At 42.6% G+C, this 16,588-nt stretch overlaps 1 protein-coding gene across 50 annotated transcripts in view; it reads right to left on the reverse strand.

The window, feature by feature from the left end:
• LOC147018033 (inter-alpha-trypsin inhibitor heavy chain H4-like) overlaps positions 1-16,588 on the reverse strand; it is a 160,333-nt gene that overhangs the window by 110,782 nt on the left and 32,963 nt on the right. For all 50 annotated transcript variants that reach the window (XM_085897293.1, XM_085897294.1, XM_085897291.1 and 47 more), the window contains exons 3-8: positions 12,505-12,615; positions 11,054-11,301; positions 10,718-10,890; positions 8,439-8,555; positions 6,030-6,201; positions 5,145-5,918 (exon numbers count right to left, since the gene is read on the reverse strand). In XM_085897293.1, coding sequence (XP_085753419.1) covers positions 5,145-5,918; positions 6,030-6,201; positions 8,439-8,555; positions 10,718-10,890; positions 11,054-11,301; positions 12,505-12,615 — 1,595 coding nt within the window. The remainder of the gene's footprint in view (positions 1-5,144; positions 5,919-6,029; positions 6,202-8,438; positions 8,556-10,717; positions 10,891-11,053; positions 11,302-12,504; positions 12,616-16,588) is intronic.

Below are 16,588 nucleotides of genomic sequence, written 5' to 3' on the forward strand. Positions count from 1 at the left end.
ATAAAATGAAGTCGAGAGTTGATGACTTTGCTCCGACATGGAATCTCATCGGAAAGAGAACATGTTGGAAAAGAAAATGGTTCTCACTAAGTGAGAGCAGCTGAAAGTCAAATGAAATCAGGGAATCCCCAAAATGCGTTGCAGCATGCATGCAATATGCAAAGGAATCAGAGAATGAACCAGCTGACCAATTTTGATGAGGGACATTAAAGTTCCCAAGAAGGAGTTGGTGGCCAGGGATTTTGAGGACACTATTTCGGTGTGTTAGAAGCAAATTATCAGATTTTGTGGAACCATTGGGGGGCTGTATACGAGGTCCATCTAAAACGTAACGGGACTGGGCCTGCTGTTTGCTCCACTTACACAACTTGAATGAACGGGTTGCGTCACAATCTTTTGCAACATTCTAGCAATATATATGATTGGTGATGGTTGGACTGCGCTCATTGTGTGATTTTTTACAGGTCGTGCTTTACACGTTGTGTAGTCTGAGTCGTGAGCAGAGAGCCAATCTGAAGTTTCTTGCCAAGCTTTGATAAACACCTTCCGAATCTTTCGCAATGTTGCAGCAAGTCTACGGGGAAGAAACAATGTCATGCACACGTGTATTTGAATGGCACAAGAGGTTCAAAGAGGGATGGGAGGAGGTTGAAGATGATCCACGGTCTGAAAGACCTTCAGTGAACAGAATGGCAGACAACATCGAGCGTGTGACGCAGATGGTGCATGCAGATCATCGACTCACGGTGCGGATGATCGCTGAGGAACTTTCCATCAACAAGGACACTGTCTGGAGCATCATTATTGAAAATCTCGAAATGCGCAAGGTGTGCGCAAGGATGGTCCCCAAGCTGTTGTTCGAGGACCAGAAACAGTAAAGCGTCACTGTCTGTCAAGACATTATCGAGCGCCTCAAGGACAAACCAGACCTGCTCGGGAGAGTCATTACTGGCGATGAATCGTGGATATTCGAATACGATCCCGAAACCAAACGGCAGAGTCGTCAGTGGAAAAGTCCGGCATCACCAAGACCAACGAAAGCAAGGATGTCGAAGTCAAAGGTCAAGGTGATGCTCATCGCGTTTTTTGACATCAAGCACATCGTCCACTTTGAGTTTCTACCACAGGGTCAAACAGTGAATCAATACATGGTCAAGGAGATCCTCCGGTGCCTCATGAGATCAGTCCGGGAAAACAGGAGGGATCTGTGGGAGAACAACGCCTGGGTGCTCCACCATGACAACGCCCCTGCTCACAGTGCCTGAGCATCTAACAGTTTCTGGCAGAGAGGAACGTGCCAACTCTGGAGCAACCCCCGTATTCACCAGACTTGGCCCCTTGTGATTTTTTTCCTATTCCCCAAGCTCAAGGGGATGATCAAGGGGACCCAATTTCCTGATGTGAAGGCCCTCAAAAGGGGCGTGATGACGGAGCTCCGGAGGATTCCAGAAGAAGCCTTCCGGGGTGCATCAAAGCATGGAAGAAGAGGATGGACAAGTGTGTGAGACTGGAGGGAAACTATTTTGAAGGGGACAAGCTGTGATTTCAATATATTTTTTGGAATAAAATTTCTGTGAATTCAGTCCCGTTACTTTTTAGACGGACCTCGTATGCAAGTAATTTGAAAGGGATTACAAATTCCATTTATACATGTGTTGGAGTCAAAGAGTGAAGGTTCAAATTGACAAGGTAAGGAGAATTTTATTTTGCTGCAAATTTATGTACAGAGGGACACCGCCACCGATTTGACCATTAGTATGGTCTACTCCAAAAACTATGGTACTCTGGGAGAAATAATTCAGCTTCCCAGATGCCTGAATGACCCCACGTTTCGGTGATCACAAGGAACTCTGGTGACTAGTCGGCAGCAACTCCTTGAAGCTCGTTGATGTTATTGCGAAGCCTTGACACATTTGTGAGCATGACTTGAAGGGAGGATGCCTCACCAGCTGTGGTACTGGGAGCCGATGAGGTGGTACTCCATTTTTTTTTGGAAAGATCGGTGCAGAGGTGGGCTTTCCATCGTTACTAGAACATTAGGGAGTGCAGTACTTTGTTGTTGGTGTGGGTATACTGTTGTTGACAAGTAGAGGCTGGCATTCAATGTCAGGGGGTATTGTAGTCGAGATGATGGTGGCAGGGTCTTTCTCAGCATTACTGGATATGAGATGCAGCTTTGAGGAATCGGGCAGTTGTGTTGATGCTCTTTGAACTGGTTTTACCTGCATCAGCTTGTGGTGTCAGGACATATGCCAACCTGATGTAGCATGTATGATCGTCTCATGATGGTATCTCTGGTTCCTTTACCTGGGTATCAAATTCCACCATCATTGGGTAGGGGGCCTGATTCTCCAACCAACGACCAATCCGATGAAATCTGACAAGTCGAGGACTTTACGTGTCCTTAAAGATGGTCTCCAGTCCACAATTTACTGCCAATAACTCATGCAATCTCCTATTTTGCCCATCTACCTCTGCCGGTTCAGGGAGGTTGGTAAAAATAAGATTCCGGGAACTGGTCAAGAAGGCAGAGCAACCATCCAATACAATTTGAATCTGCACTTGGCATTACAGGGTCAAATCTGTGAGCACCTCATTCTTCGTTGACCTCAAACAAGGTAGTTGAAAAACTCGACCATATATGTCGATTCAATGTTTGAAAATCTAAGAGCAAGCGTGTCAAACTTTGTGCTCGGCGATGTGAAACTAAGATCAAGTGAGAAATTGAAACCGACAGCTCGTGGAAACACTTTCATTATACTTCACATAGGAGGGCACATTCAGCTTTCCAGGACAGAAGTTCATCATGCAAGGTATCGTGCGTGGGCTTGGGAGGTCTTACAGCCATGACCAGAAATGACTGGGGTTTAAAGCGGAACCAAAATGCAATTTTTTTCCCTTCTGAATACCATTGAAAATCATTCATCATTTTCTAATTTCAAGGGAAAATATTTTGAAATTTTCTTGCAAATCAGAAAGTTCTGAAAAAAGCCCTAAAGTGTCGTTTTTCGATTTTCGCCAGTGACATCACACCTTGAACCCACCTTGATTCAAATGACGGAATCCATAGAGAAACGGTGTATGGTATTTCGAGCTCAGATTCCGATATGAATTCCACTGTCATTCGCAACTCTGAAGGTTCTCAGTATGTTGAAACTGATCAGTGGGATTTTGAAGACAATATTGGAGACAAAATTGGTGATGGAAACGCTTTCAGGGGAATGATTGCGCCATATCATTTCGAGCCTTATGTGAGCAATTCATACGAAGATGGTGACAGTGGAGGTGTCAGTGAAGATGATAACGGCGGTCACATGTTCACTGCAGATTGATAGGTTTTGCTTTTCTGTTCAGTTGTTGGTTTATAAGGGATTTTGCATTAATTGATAAATTTACCCCGGCATAAATATGGCACGACACTACACAGACACGACACGGACATGGACACGATGCAGCATGGACAATGCGCAACATGGCATGGCTAAGGCACAGACACGACACAGCATAGACATGGCACGACACAGCACGGACACCACCCAGGCACAGTTGGACACTGCCAACAAAATGGGTGACAAATGCTTTGTCCCACCATCGCAGGCTGACCAGGTGTTCTGGATGTTACGGGATTGTCTCCTTTCATACTGCCATTTGTGTGTATGGTCGTGTCCATGCCGTGTCCATGTCCCATCCCAGTGGAGGGTGGAGTGGTGCTAGGAGGAATGATGTGTGTGGGCTCATGGTGGGTATTGTGAAGGGTGATGGTTAATGGGGCATTGTGGGGGGGGGGTGTAGGAGAGGTGTGGGGTGGTGGTGGGTATTGTGGAGATGGTAGTTCATGGGGGATTGTGGGGGTGATGGTGAAGGGGGAGTATGGGGTGGTGGATATTGTGGGGGTGATGGTTGATGGGGAATTGTCGGGGGATGGTTGATGGGGGTTTGTGGAGGGGGGGTAGGGATTGTAGAGGGAGGAGTAGTGGTGATTCACCACTCAAATCACCCATATACATGTACTGGTAGATGGGCAGAGATGGTATTACAATTTTGAGCGACGGCTGTTTCTTCCGCTTACTCGTGGGGATGGCATCCTCTCTCAATTGTGGCAGATAACCACAAGAGCTAGCCATCTGTCATTTCATAACAGTGCTCTGTAAAAATTTCCGAGCACAAAAGAACATTTTGTCGGCCTCATCCACACTTGGGTATTTCAGACAAACCTCTTACAATTCCTGACAGACCTAAGGTCTTTCGGCCATTGGTGTGGCATGAAACCATCTCGGAATGCACTGACGCAGCATACTTGTGGACGATCGAAAATTATTCGTCGTTTGAGTTAAATCGTACTGCCATGTAACGTGCAGACAGTACGAATATGGTGGTCTACTTCCAGGTGTGACGTCACGTCTAAGCGTGAAGAAGAAGAAAATTTCGACTTTTAATTGCAAAATTACCTACCTTATAAATCGTAAAAAGACACATACAGTATCTATTTTGTATGGTATCAAGGGATAGATTAGTGTCGAGGTGGTCTGAACATCTGGGAGCCCCTTTGAAGAATTCCTTTAATAATCCTCTCTGGTGTAGTCAATTTGACACATCTTGGGTGGAAGCAGAACCGGCATTTAAAACACCGTATGCCACTTGTACGAACTGGTTTTTTTTATATAATAGACAGTACAAACAGATGTTAAAACGGGTTTTAACAAAGGCATTAGGACTATGAAAAACAACAACCAATGTCCGATTTCAGCAGGCTCAGGGTAATGATTGGTGGGAGAGACGAGCAAAGGACGGTGGCTTCTGGATAATCTGTGCCTCATAATCCGGAACGAACGGAACCTCAGCTCGAGGCCTCATGTAGTCATGAATAATAACCACCTCAAGCACAGGCCCAAATCCTGATTAATAACTCCATATTAATAATACCTCGATTCAGATTAGTGATTCTGAAAACCAAACTAATAATATAATTGGACATATCTGAAAATTACTTTGAACATGCTTGTGGTCCTCAAAGGTTTAAGATGAGTCTTTATTTGTGCATTGGTTTTAATTTTTCACGTAAGAAAATATAGTTTCAGTACCTCAAAATATGAGATTTTAAATGACTGAAAATTAGTCAAATAATCAAAAGAAACAGTTCATACCGATTCTCATAGGAAGAATGGGTGGTTCTCCAGGCTTCACTTCCTCACTTTCTTCTGGCACTGTAACCACCATGGATGTGAGTGGTGTCACAAAGTTATAACGAAGTGACAGTGAGAGTGCCTGATTGCTTATGTTTGTCTTTCTGCTCAGATCATCAGCCAATAGTTTTTGCTGCAAAAGCTCTTTGATGGTAAGATATGCCCAGAGCCTTTCGGTGAAACTCGGAGGGCTTTTCTTTGGTCTCGGAGGTCGAATTGAGATGGTATCGTTCAAGAGTATTCTATGTAAAGATCCAAAGCAATCAATCGTAACTTCCATTACATTATTTTCCTCTTCCTCCAGCTTCCCAGCCACTATGATCTCAGAGCCATTGAAATAATTTTTAAACATATTCTTTGTCGTCTTGGAAACTTTATTGTCAGGATATTTTAGCTGCAACTCAGACAACAGTGGTGTTCCAATTTCACTGTAGAAGTTCTTCAGCTGAAGATCTGCATCAACATCTTCAAATATTTTCCTCGCAAAGCCACCATTATGTAAAGAGAGCTTCTTGAGAAACTTGAAATCCACATCATGACCAAAGCCCAAACAAAAGAGGCTATATTTGCCATCAATAGCCTTTCTAGAATTTGCCATGATTTTGTCTGTGTTTGTTTCGCCCTCTGTTGGATCTCCATCGGTCAGGAGGACAATGAGTGATGTTGAAACAACGTTCGATTGGTGACTCTGCAGATGTTCAACTGCCGTCAGAATGGCAGAATTGATGTTTGTTGCTGTGGAGAAATGTAACATGGATTAGCTCAGGGACTGCAGCATCATCAAGTCAGTATAAATGTTCCTTTCCTTGGAGAAAATCATTAGACATGAAGAGAGGTGCAACTTACATCCATGTGCTTGCATCCTTCTGACAAATTCTTTTGCTTTTTCAAGGTTTTCTGCCTTTGCTGAGATCAAACCTTCATTTTTCCAAGCATCGACACCACCAGAAAAGGTAAGTATATTGAAGTAATCATTATCGTTGAGGTCGCCTAGTGTTTGAAGCATTGCATTTCGTGTCTGTTTAAAAATAAAATTTCACACGTTTTCCAAAGTCAAGTGGAGTAAGGTATTACACTCATACTCATAGGAGAAAACTATGACAAATTTACATCATGTTACATCATGCATTTCACCAGGCTGACAGAAAAGTCTGTGAGCTGTCGAGCACACTTGTCTCTGAGCTGTCCAGCACACTTTCCTCTGAGTTATCCTGCACACTTTCCTCTGAGCTGTCGAGCACACTTGTCTCTGAGCTGTCCAGCACACTTTCCTCTGAGTTATCCTGCACACTTTCCTCTGAGCTGTCGAGCACACTTTCCTCTGAGCTATCCTGCACACTTTCCTCTGAGCTGTCTCGCACACTTTCCTCTGAGCTATCCAGCACACTTTCCTCTGAGCTATCCAGCACACTTTCCTCTGAGCTATCCAGCACACTTTCCTCTGAGCTGTCTCGCACACTTTCCTCTGAGCTATCCAGCACAGTTGCCCCTGAGCTGTCTCGCACACTTTCCTCTGAGCTATCCAGCACACTTTCCTCTGAGCTACCCAGCACACTTTCCTCTGAGCTATCCTGCACACTTTCCTCTGAGCTGTCTCGCACACTTTCCTCTGAGCTATCCAGCACACTTTCCTCTGAGCTGTCTCGCACACTTTCCTCTGAGCTATCCAGCCACTTGCCCCTGAGCTGTCTCGCACACTTTCCTCTGAGCTATCCAGCACACTTTCCTCTGAGCTACCCAGCACACTTTCCTCTGAGCTACCCAGCACACTTGCCTCTGAGCTGTCTCTCACACTTGCCTCTGAGCTGTCCAGCACACTTTCCTCTGAGCTGTCTCGCACACTTTCCTCTGAGCTGTCTCTCACACTTTCCTCTGAGCTGTCCAGCACACTTTCCTCTGAGCTGTCCAGCACACTTTCCTCTGAGCTGTCTCTCACACGTTCCTCTGAGCTGTCTTGCACACTTGTCTCTGAGCTGTCCAGCACACTTTCCTCTGAGCTGTCCAGCACACTTTCCTCTGAGCTGTCTCTCACACGTTCCTCTGAGTTATCCAGCACACTTGTCTCTGAGCTGTCCAGCACACTTTCCTCTGAGCTGTCGAGCACACTTTCCTCTGAGCTGTCGAGCACACTTTCCTCTGAGCTGTCGAGCACACTTTCCTCTGAGCTGTCGAGCACACTTTCCTCTGAGCTGTCGAGCACACTTTCCTCTGAGCTGTCTGGCACACTTTCCTCTGAGCTGTCCAGCACACTTTCCTCTGAGCTGTCGAGCACACTTTCCTCTGAGCTGTCGAGCACACTTTCCTCTGAGCTGTCTTGCACACTTGTCTCTGAGCTGTCTGGCACACTTTCCTCTGAGCTGTCGAGCACACTTGCCTCTGAGCTGTCGAGCACACTTTCCTCTGAGCTGTCGAGCACACTTTCCTCTGAGCTGTCGAGCACACTTTCCTCTGAGCTGTCTCGCACTTTCCTCTGAGCTGTCGAGCACACTTTCCTCTGAGCTGTCGAGCACACTTACCTCTGAGCTGTCTCGTACACTTGTCTCTGAGATGTCTGGCACAATTGCTTCGAAGCTGTGTCTCACACTTGCCTCTGAGCTGTCGAGCACACTTACCTCTGAGCTGTCTCATGCACTTGTCTCTGAGATGTCTGGCACAATTGCTTCAAAGCTGTCTCTCACACTTGCCTCTGAGCTGTCGAGCACACTTACCTCTGAGCTGTCTCATGCACTTGTCTCTGAGATGTCTGGCACAATTGCTTCAAAGCTGTCTCTCACACTTGCCGCTGAGCTGTCCAGCACACTTTCCTCTGAGCTGTCCAGCACACTTTCCTCTGAGCTGTCTAGCACACTTGCATCTGAGCTGTCTGTCTAGTCTTGCAGAGTCAGTGAGCTATCGCCGGCACTTTGACCAAGTTCCAAATTCCTGCTCTTATTTACAAGGGGCACTGCACTGCAGCAGCACTGCTGCATTTGAACGACGACATGGATTATATAAAAATTAAAATGTAAAGAATTTATCAAAGTGCCAAGTATCACCTCATCAATGACTGGTGAAAAAACATTCAACCATGTGGTGCTGATGACGATCAAATCATTAACTTGACGAGTTGTAGATTACTTTTGTTTTGGTGCTCTGTGTTGAAAATCCTTTTTCCTATCAAGTTTAGGGTTTCAAACATGAAAGACGAGGCATGTATCCTTCAAGAGAAAATGTTTCCTCTGCAAAAAATAAACAAACTCACCCATGATAACTCACCTGTTTGATCTTAGTGCCCGTCATGGAACCACTCACATCAATCACAAATATGATATTTTTGGGCAATGCTGTTAATCCTTTTGGTGCAAAATAATGCACAAAATATCCACCTTCAATCTGAAACAAAAATTGATGAAGTGCTTTACATTGGTTTGTTGCAATATCCTTTGTATTTGTGGGCTTATTTCTGGTCTTCATTTGTGTCACTATTCATTCCATTGGGAACATACTCTGTACGGAGTGTCAGGGATGCCAAAGTAGTCTCCTGGTATATTGGGCACAATTCTGGACAGGTCACCACTCCAACAGAGGATACTTGAATGGCTCAATCATCCCAGCAAGCTGGTACTCATTTTGCCAACCTCAGAAGGATGACAGGTTGGGCCAACCCCACCTGGTATTAGCTAAGCAGGATTTAAACTTAGGAACCTAGGATCCCAAGCCTGCCACCCAAGCCTGCCACCCGAACCATTATACCAACACCAGGCAAACATTTATGTTACTATCTCAATCATAATCTTCTCTGACTTAAGACCTGCATTTGGAGATGATTTTGTGTTCGGAAGAACAAGCTTTGTATCATAAGGGTCCCCCCTTATATGATAGTTGTCAGCTTATTGCTGTTGTTGGGTTTGTTTTAACAATTAGTGCCCCTGATTTTTAATGGTACCACAGACTTTCTTTCGTGGGCCCCTAGGAGAATTAAGCCACCATTTCGAGAAAAAAAACATTTCTTATTTTCTTCCTGCACTCCCAACGCTCTCAATGTCCGAGCTTTATCAATTTCCGAGCTGTGTTTCAGAACCGACTGGGACTTTCGGAATGGAATTTTGTATCAATATTGTGAATAGAAAGTATGTGGGGTTGTCTTTTGTGACCTTGACCTAATTTTAAGGTTATGACCTAATTATTGACATGTCAACATTTCTCACCATAACTTGACGAAGATTTGTCCGATCAAAACTAAATTGCCCTCACTCGATAACCTATAGCAAGGTGCATTTACGACGAATTTATATCATACCGCTACGAGTTAAAGGTCAGGTCTTACACCCCCAGGAGTACTAAACCAGCATTTAGGGTTTTCTCCTTTTCTATTTCTACCAATGTACGAGGGCTTTTGGAATGAAATTTTGCATCAATAACGTGAATAGAAAATGTGCAGGGTTGAGATAATTTTATTTGACCTTGACCTAATTTTTAAGATCATGTCCCAATGATAGATAGTTTAACATTTTTCACCAAAACTCGACCAACGTTTTAAGCTGATCGTAACAAATTTGCCCTCTTTAGCTCGCTAGAGCAAGGTGCATTTACCCTTAATTTACATCATACCCCTCCGGGTTAAAGGTCAAGGCCAAATGGTGGTTTGATAAAAAGAATGGGATTTTTTTTTTTTTTTTGTCATCACTCAATTTTGCCAATCGCTCATTCTCAAAGAATGCTTGTAATTCCAATATGTTGTTGCATCATAATAATAATGTACCTGCACTGAAGCTGTGCACATGATATTTGATTCGTGTCCTTCACCTACTTTTTTGGATTGTGACCTAATTAACAAAGGACACATTTTTGATCATAACTTGAATAATATTCCTCCAATTTTCATGTTGTTGAGTTTTATATGGATATATTGTATATCGGGACACATTTGCTTAATTTACATTCTATCGCTAAATGTTGCAGGTGAAGGTCATATGGTGGTTCGAACAAAATATGCCATCATTGGATCATAGGCCAGGATTAAGTTGCGAGTGATCACCAAGGGTAAGCCGGTGGAGGCTTACCCTTGGCGATTGCTTTGTGATCGCAGATATCTAGTTCATTTTGTCTTTTTTAAAGTTGGTTTCCTACTCACTCATATCTTGTATCATTCTCCAGCCTTATATATCTTGTTATGTCGACTTACACCTTCTCGTCCCCAAAAGCTTTCTGCTCACCTTAATTCATTTCTCTCCCTTTTATTTTACCTGTAGAATCGCCTCATCATTCCCATTCAATTGAATGTCCCGCTTACTCCATCAAAGGATGTGTCAGAATGGAAACTCATTTCAACTCACACACTATACCTGTATTTACAAATGTCCTTTCTACTCTCACCTTAGTCGTTCTGCTAATGTAATCATCTTGTAAATATTCTAAATCTATCTCCTCTTAATTCGGCTTGGTCATGTTTTAACAAATATGCAGAAAATGAAGACCTGTGAAAGAGCTGTACAAAACTCACTGTAAAGGAATACATTTTGTTACCCTTCATTTTACATTTTCAATAACAGTACCTCCAGTTCACCAATTTCTCCACTTCTTCCAACATCATAAAGAATAACAAAATCTCCAAAATTCCCAGAACTGTCAGCAAGAATGTCTTGTTCTTCTCTTGTTGGAGTAAATGTGATGCTTGCTGTGGTCTCATTCTTGTGGACCACCGTTGAAGGAAGGGGAGGTAGTTTTTCTGTGGAGATCGAATAATATCATTGGAGAATTATCAAAAGCCTTTTATTTTTTTTTTCCACAAGTGTATATACACCATCAGATTTAGTAACATGGATATGTGATCACAAGTCTAAAACCGTAAATGATTACTGCAAAGCCCCAAAGCCAACCCAATATCTCACCCTCCAAGGTGTTCGTAAGTAGCTTGTTTTTCCGTATTTGTGGGTGTATAAAACGTGTGATTCCAGCCTTCTCTTCAATCAAGACCTGCAACTTGAGCTTTCGCACTTTGTCCTGTGGTCTCACACTAATGGCAAGCTCATACAGGCCTAACTTCCTGCGTAGCAGTTCTTCATAGGTGAGCTTGAACACAGCCTTGCTTTTGGCAGCCACATTCACACTAACTGTAAACGTGTTTGTGTCACGCTCCCTGTGAAAGCACATTAATTAATTATCTTAAGACTCGAACAAAGTCTTCTTTGTTTTTTTTTATGCATATATTTTGAAGAAGCAAAAGAGAGTATGGAGGAGACGCATGTTTCGGCTACTATCAAAAAACAGTCAAGATGGCTTCACTATGAAGCTCACCAATTGAATCTCAATTTATCAAGTAAACAACTTTACCAACAGCACTCAAGTTAGAAAATAACTTCGTCCCAATGTCCTACTTAAAAAAAGATTTTGTGGAGTCTTTTTTTCCATATTTGTGTCATTTAACACAGTCATTCCGTGTAAGGGAGATCCACATTAATATCCCCCCTGAAGGACGGCATACTCTATGAATGGATCCCTCCAACTTGTCTCATAGATAATTTGAAAGATGACATGCTGAAATGTCCCTGCTGAAAACCAATCATCACAGCAGCTTTAGTTCTACCAGATGGAAAACACAAGACTAGTTTCTCGTTTGCACCACTGAGTATTCCATTCCAAGGTGTACAGCCATTGTGAAGTGCTTCAAGCCATGGGAAGAGCTGACCATTTCTACCTCCTCATGGGTTGTGGGCAATATGATCGTGTAACAGTATGTATGCATGGCAAGTTATTTCAAGCCTGTTCACAATGACAACATCAAGTTTCTCAAAGTAAATACAGGCTTGTTTGGGGGAACTACCCGCCTTTCCTATTATAATCATGATAATTTGCTTCTGCACAAATTTCATTTTTCATACTTTATCCCAACGTTGGATAACAGCTGGGTGGAAGTGCAGCTGAACACCTTTTCATTCTTCGAACTTGTTGCCAGTTCAGCCTGCATATAATCTTCTGCCAGAAATGTCAGCAACTCTTCAATCTCGAAAGAGTGCCAAGGCAGGGCTTTTGATATGCCACCATTTAATCTGCCATAATGATGTTTCTGGATCAACTAACTCTTCCACACACTGGAATAAGATGGGAAAGCTTCCCACAGGAACAATTCACTGGCCTGGTTCATGGTGGCATATCCTTATGGAGTGTGATTTTGGTGAGAGAATGCGGTACCTAAACTGTTAAGCAAAGGGACAGTTTGCGGTGCAAACAAGGCATAGGTGTCTCAGAGGCAAGAACGCTATCACAGAGATATTTCACCTATCTGTAATACTTTTTGTGGTAATCATTTATATTTATCATTACATTGAGACAACACACTTACCTTACTCTAACAAGGCCTGCTGTATGTCCTCTGTCAACAGCAGCTTGATATGTTTCTTGAGCTATTTTCTTCTCCTTCACTTGACCAACGTGTGTCTTGTTCAGTACGGTTCTGAAGCAATGTAGATCGTTGATGATGGTTAGCAAGGGAATGGAACAGTACCAGTACATGGAGTGGGGGCGATGGTGTGGGGAGAGTGGAGGTGCAGTGGGTAAAACTACAATTGTTACATACAAAATACTTTTGTTTAAATATATTGTCACACATCTAGGTGTACCTATAATTCACAAAACCAATGTGTGATGCCCTTCGAGGCTCTGAAGGACTGAACGGTATTAACTTTTAGGTTTAACATGGAATAAATTACATGCAATACATGAGTAGTTCCTTCTCAAATAAAAGGAAGAGCAACATCTCAGACGCGTATAAATTGTGTATATTCTAAAAGGGAACGAGGGTTCAATGGATTTACAATAACATATTATTCTTGTACACTATATAACAATCAAACATGAAATAAACTTAACCATTTCTAGTAGGAGTTAAGATAAAAAGGGAAAATGATGTAAAAGAAAGGAAATTAAATTAAATGAGGGAACACCAGCTGGCACAATTAATTGCCTGTTTGCACGATGAACAGTCTGGAGGATGTGGAATTTAAGGATTATTTGCCGCAATGACCTCTCGCAAAGGTTAGCGAACTGCCGAAGGGCACAGACGAGATAGATAATTTGAATCAAGAACATCGAGGCACCTTTAGTGCATCCAGAGAGGCCTCTACTGCCGCTGGAACCTCAGTTCGAAGCAGATCATGATGCTTCCTCGCATAGCGGGATACAGGTGAGCACCCTGTTCTATATTCCTTCAAACAGCAGGTCCCAAAAAGCTGTGGGGAAACCAGCTTTTTGTTTGTCTTTCTACCTGTCTGGCTCGCTGTCAGTCTGAGTTCTTTCACGCTCTCAACCACTGTACATCCTACACCGCTCAACCAAATGGAGGATCTTTTAACAACTTCTTCCTCTTCTTCTTCTGTGATGACCACAATTATTCCCATATTATTGTGGGGTTGTGAGAGTTTTGGCCCAAGTCTTTCATGAACTGGCTGACAGTTGATTAAGGTTAAGGTAGAACTTGTAATTTGTTCATGGTGCTGGCGATAGCTCGCCTACTCTATGCGAAAAATACCGTGGGATCTATAACATCCACCAACTAATGCCACCAGATGGGATGCCCAGTTTAACGCCTTGCATTGATGAATAACCCTGCCTATGAAACACTGTTTATAGCTGGGCCGAGATTTGAATCCAGGTGAGACAGCTTAGAGGAGAGTGTGTGTACCTCTCGAGGGCCTTTCATGCACATTTTTTTTTTTATTAACCCCTGTAATTGGTGGGGCTAAGAATTACTTTACCCCACTGATTACCCAGGGTTAAGTTTCTTTTCACACCTCATTTATGGAAAGTGGGATAGCACTGCAATTTGCTGGGGCTAAGGTAGCCATGCTCAGAAACAGGATTAGCACTGCAACTGTGGTGATATTCCTAGAAATTATCTGAAAAGTGGGGCTAAGCTCTGACATGTAACAGTTTCCTTAGTCCCAGGCTATCAATCTCTCCATCCATCCATTGGGACCATACTCTGTGCAAAGTGTTGCTGCTGCCCAAGCAGTCTCCTGGGCTATTGAGCACAATCCTGGATAGGTCGCCACTCCAACACAGAATTCCAGCAAGCTGGTACTAATTTTGTCTGCATGTATGACTGCTTTTTTACCGCGATACATTCGGTCATTACTTATCCAATCTCAACCGAAATTGACAAGAGGACTAAGGGCCACACAATGGAGGTTTGTAGCGACTTCATTTGCCCCAATTCCCAAAGGAGTTTTCTGCCTTTGGTGAAATCTGTGTTAAGGTGTATGTCCGTGTTAAGGTAGCTAATCATTTCATTTTTCCACGACCGCTTCAAATAACAAACATAATAGAAACACCAACGATAACAGCATAATATTAATGTTATTACAAAACAATATTAATATTACTTATATCCCCTCTCCCAAAGGGGTTTTTACTCCTTAGACAAATGTCGTGTTAATATGTACAAATGACTTATCGTGGCATATCATGGGGCAAACCTACCAGAAGTAAAAAACATAAACCACAAACATGTATGATTATCTTTTAAAACAGTCACTACTACTGTTTAAAACTAAACTGAAAGAAATTTGAAGGAAACCCGACATCCTTGAGGCATTCTATGCTTATCAGCTTGTCGCACGGACGAACAGACCTGAGCTTAGATCTACTGTTATCAATATAACAGTAGATGATGTAAAAGAAGAGGAGAATAACCCTAGAGAGGAGAATAACCTGACCCTTCCTGGTGCTCCCGAAGTGAGTTCAGTTTCAGTTTCAGTTTACTTTTTTTTCTACACTTAACTTGATCAAACAAATACAAGAAAACACATAAAAACAGTGGAGGAACCCGAAAGAAAAGCAGGGCTTGCTACTTGTACATTACTACTTGTATGAAAACGCACGTTACTTGTACGTTACTCATAAGTCACAACACGTCAAGGTAATGGTTAGCGTCAGTGTTCCAGACTCCCTGTTTTTTTTTTTCTTCGGTAGGACGGCGATGTTGACACTTTGATTTCTAGTGCGGTTATAATATCATATAATTAATAGGCTGCCGCTCAACGATTTAAATCATAACCACACTAGAAATCGAAGTGTCAACATCATCGTCATACCGAAGTAAAAAACAGCAAAAAATAACAGGGAGTCTGGAACACTGACACGAACCATTACCTCGACGTGTTTCGACTTATGAGTAACGTACAAGTAACGCGTGTTGACGTGTGTCAACGATCGCATATAATAGCGTGCCTACAACTTATGCCAGCGTATGCGGAACGTGTCATACGTCGAGAAATTTTCAACATGTTGAAAATTTCTCGACGTACTCGGCGTATGACGATGTATGCCAGAAAACTACGACGTATGCCAGCGTGCTCTTAACGTATACAAAACTTACCCATAATGTATTCGACGTGTGCCAGCTTGGTTCGGCAAATTTTTCATACGTCGGCATACGCTGGCTGAAACGTCAAGGTGTGACAGCGGCTTCACACTTCGATGTCTAGTGCAGTTATGATTTGAATCGTTGAGCCGCAGCCTATGAATAGCCTACGACATGTGATCATCAGCGATACGCTTCCGTGCTATGCATAAGTTAGACTATCGTTGGGCATAGGTTGTGAACGCCGACAACACGCTCAGCATTCGTTGGTATAAGTTATCTATATGTGATTAAAACGTTCTGTGTACGTTACTAATACGTTATGCATACGTCCAACATGTTATTATACGCCCAAAACGTTAAAAAAAACATCAATAGTTCAGCGTACGCCAGCGTTTTACATACATTTTGAGACCTTGCCATACGCTGGCTAAAACGTCAAGGTGTGACAGCCCCTTTAGCATCCCAAAATCACTCATTACTCATTTATTATTTGTGATTACTATATCAATTTCAATTGATTATATACTTTCCAATAATAAGCTTTTCAGCTTGTGTTTAAAGCTATGAGTTTGCTTCAGGCTCACTTCCAGTGAATTCCATAATTTGGGTCGAGTATAAATCATAGTTTTGTTTGCAAAGGAAGGTCTTGTTTGTTGTAAATTGTACATATTAGCTTGTCTTGTTGAGTAATTATGAATGACTTTATTTTTCACAAAAGTCTGAGCAAGTTTCAGATCCGAAGTAAAAAATGTATTTTTCCTCCATTTTGAGAACCTTTTTTTTTCAAATTGAAATTCTTCCTAAACAAGGCTGAGAGCCACGAAATGTGAAGGGCTACAGAGAAAAAGAAGAAGCAAAAAAAAAAAAAATGGCAAAACCTTCACCTTGTCCTGAAACAAGGAAACCTCTTCACAGGACCACAGTGCCAGAGGGGGTAACTAATAAATTGTCCCAAGGTGGGTGGGAGGATTCATACATTTCTCAACACAATTATGTTTTTGAGTTTGTGCCCATACAAAACTGCTCTCTCTTCTCATGTAAACACATTCACATGTCCGGCATT

The sequence above is a fragment of the Eptatretus burgeri genome, chromosome 10, assembly GCF_056783735.1.
Source record: "Eptatretus burgeri isolate ZD-2024b chromosome 10, Ebu_testis_v1, whole genome shotgun sequence".
In the NCBI taxonomy this organism is placed as follows: Eukaryota; Metazoa; Chordata; class Myxini; order Myxiniformes; family Myxinidae; genus Eptatretus; species Eptatretus burgeri.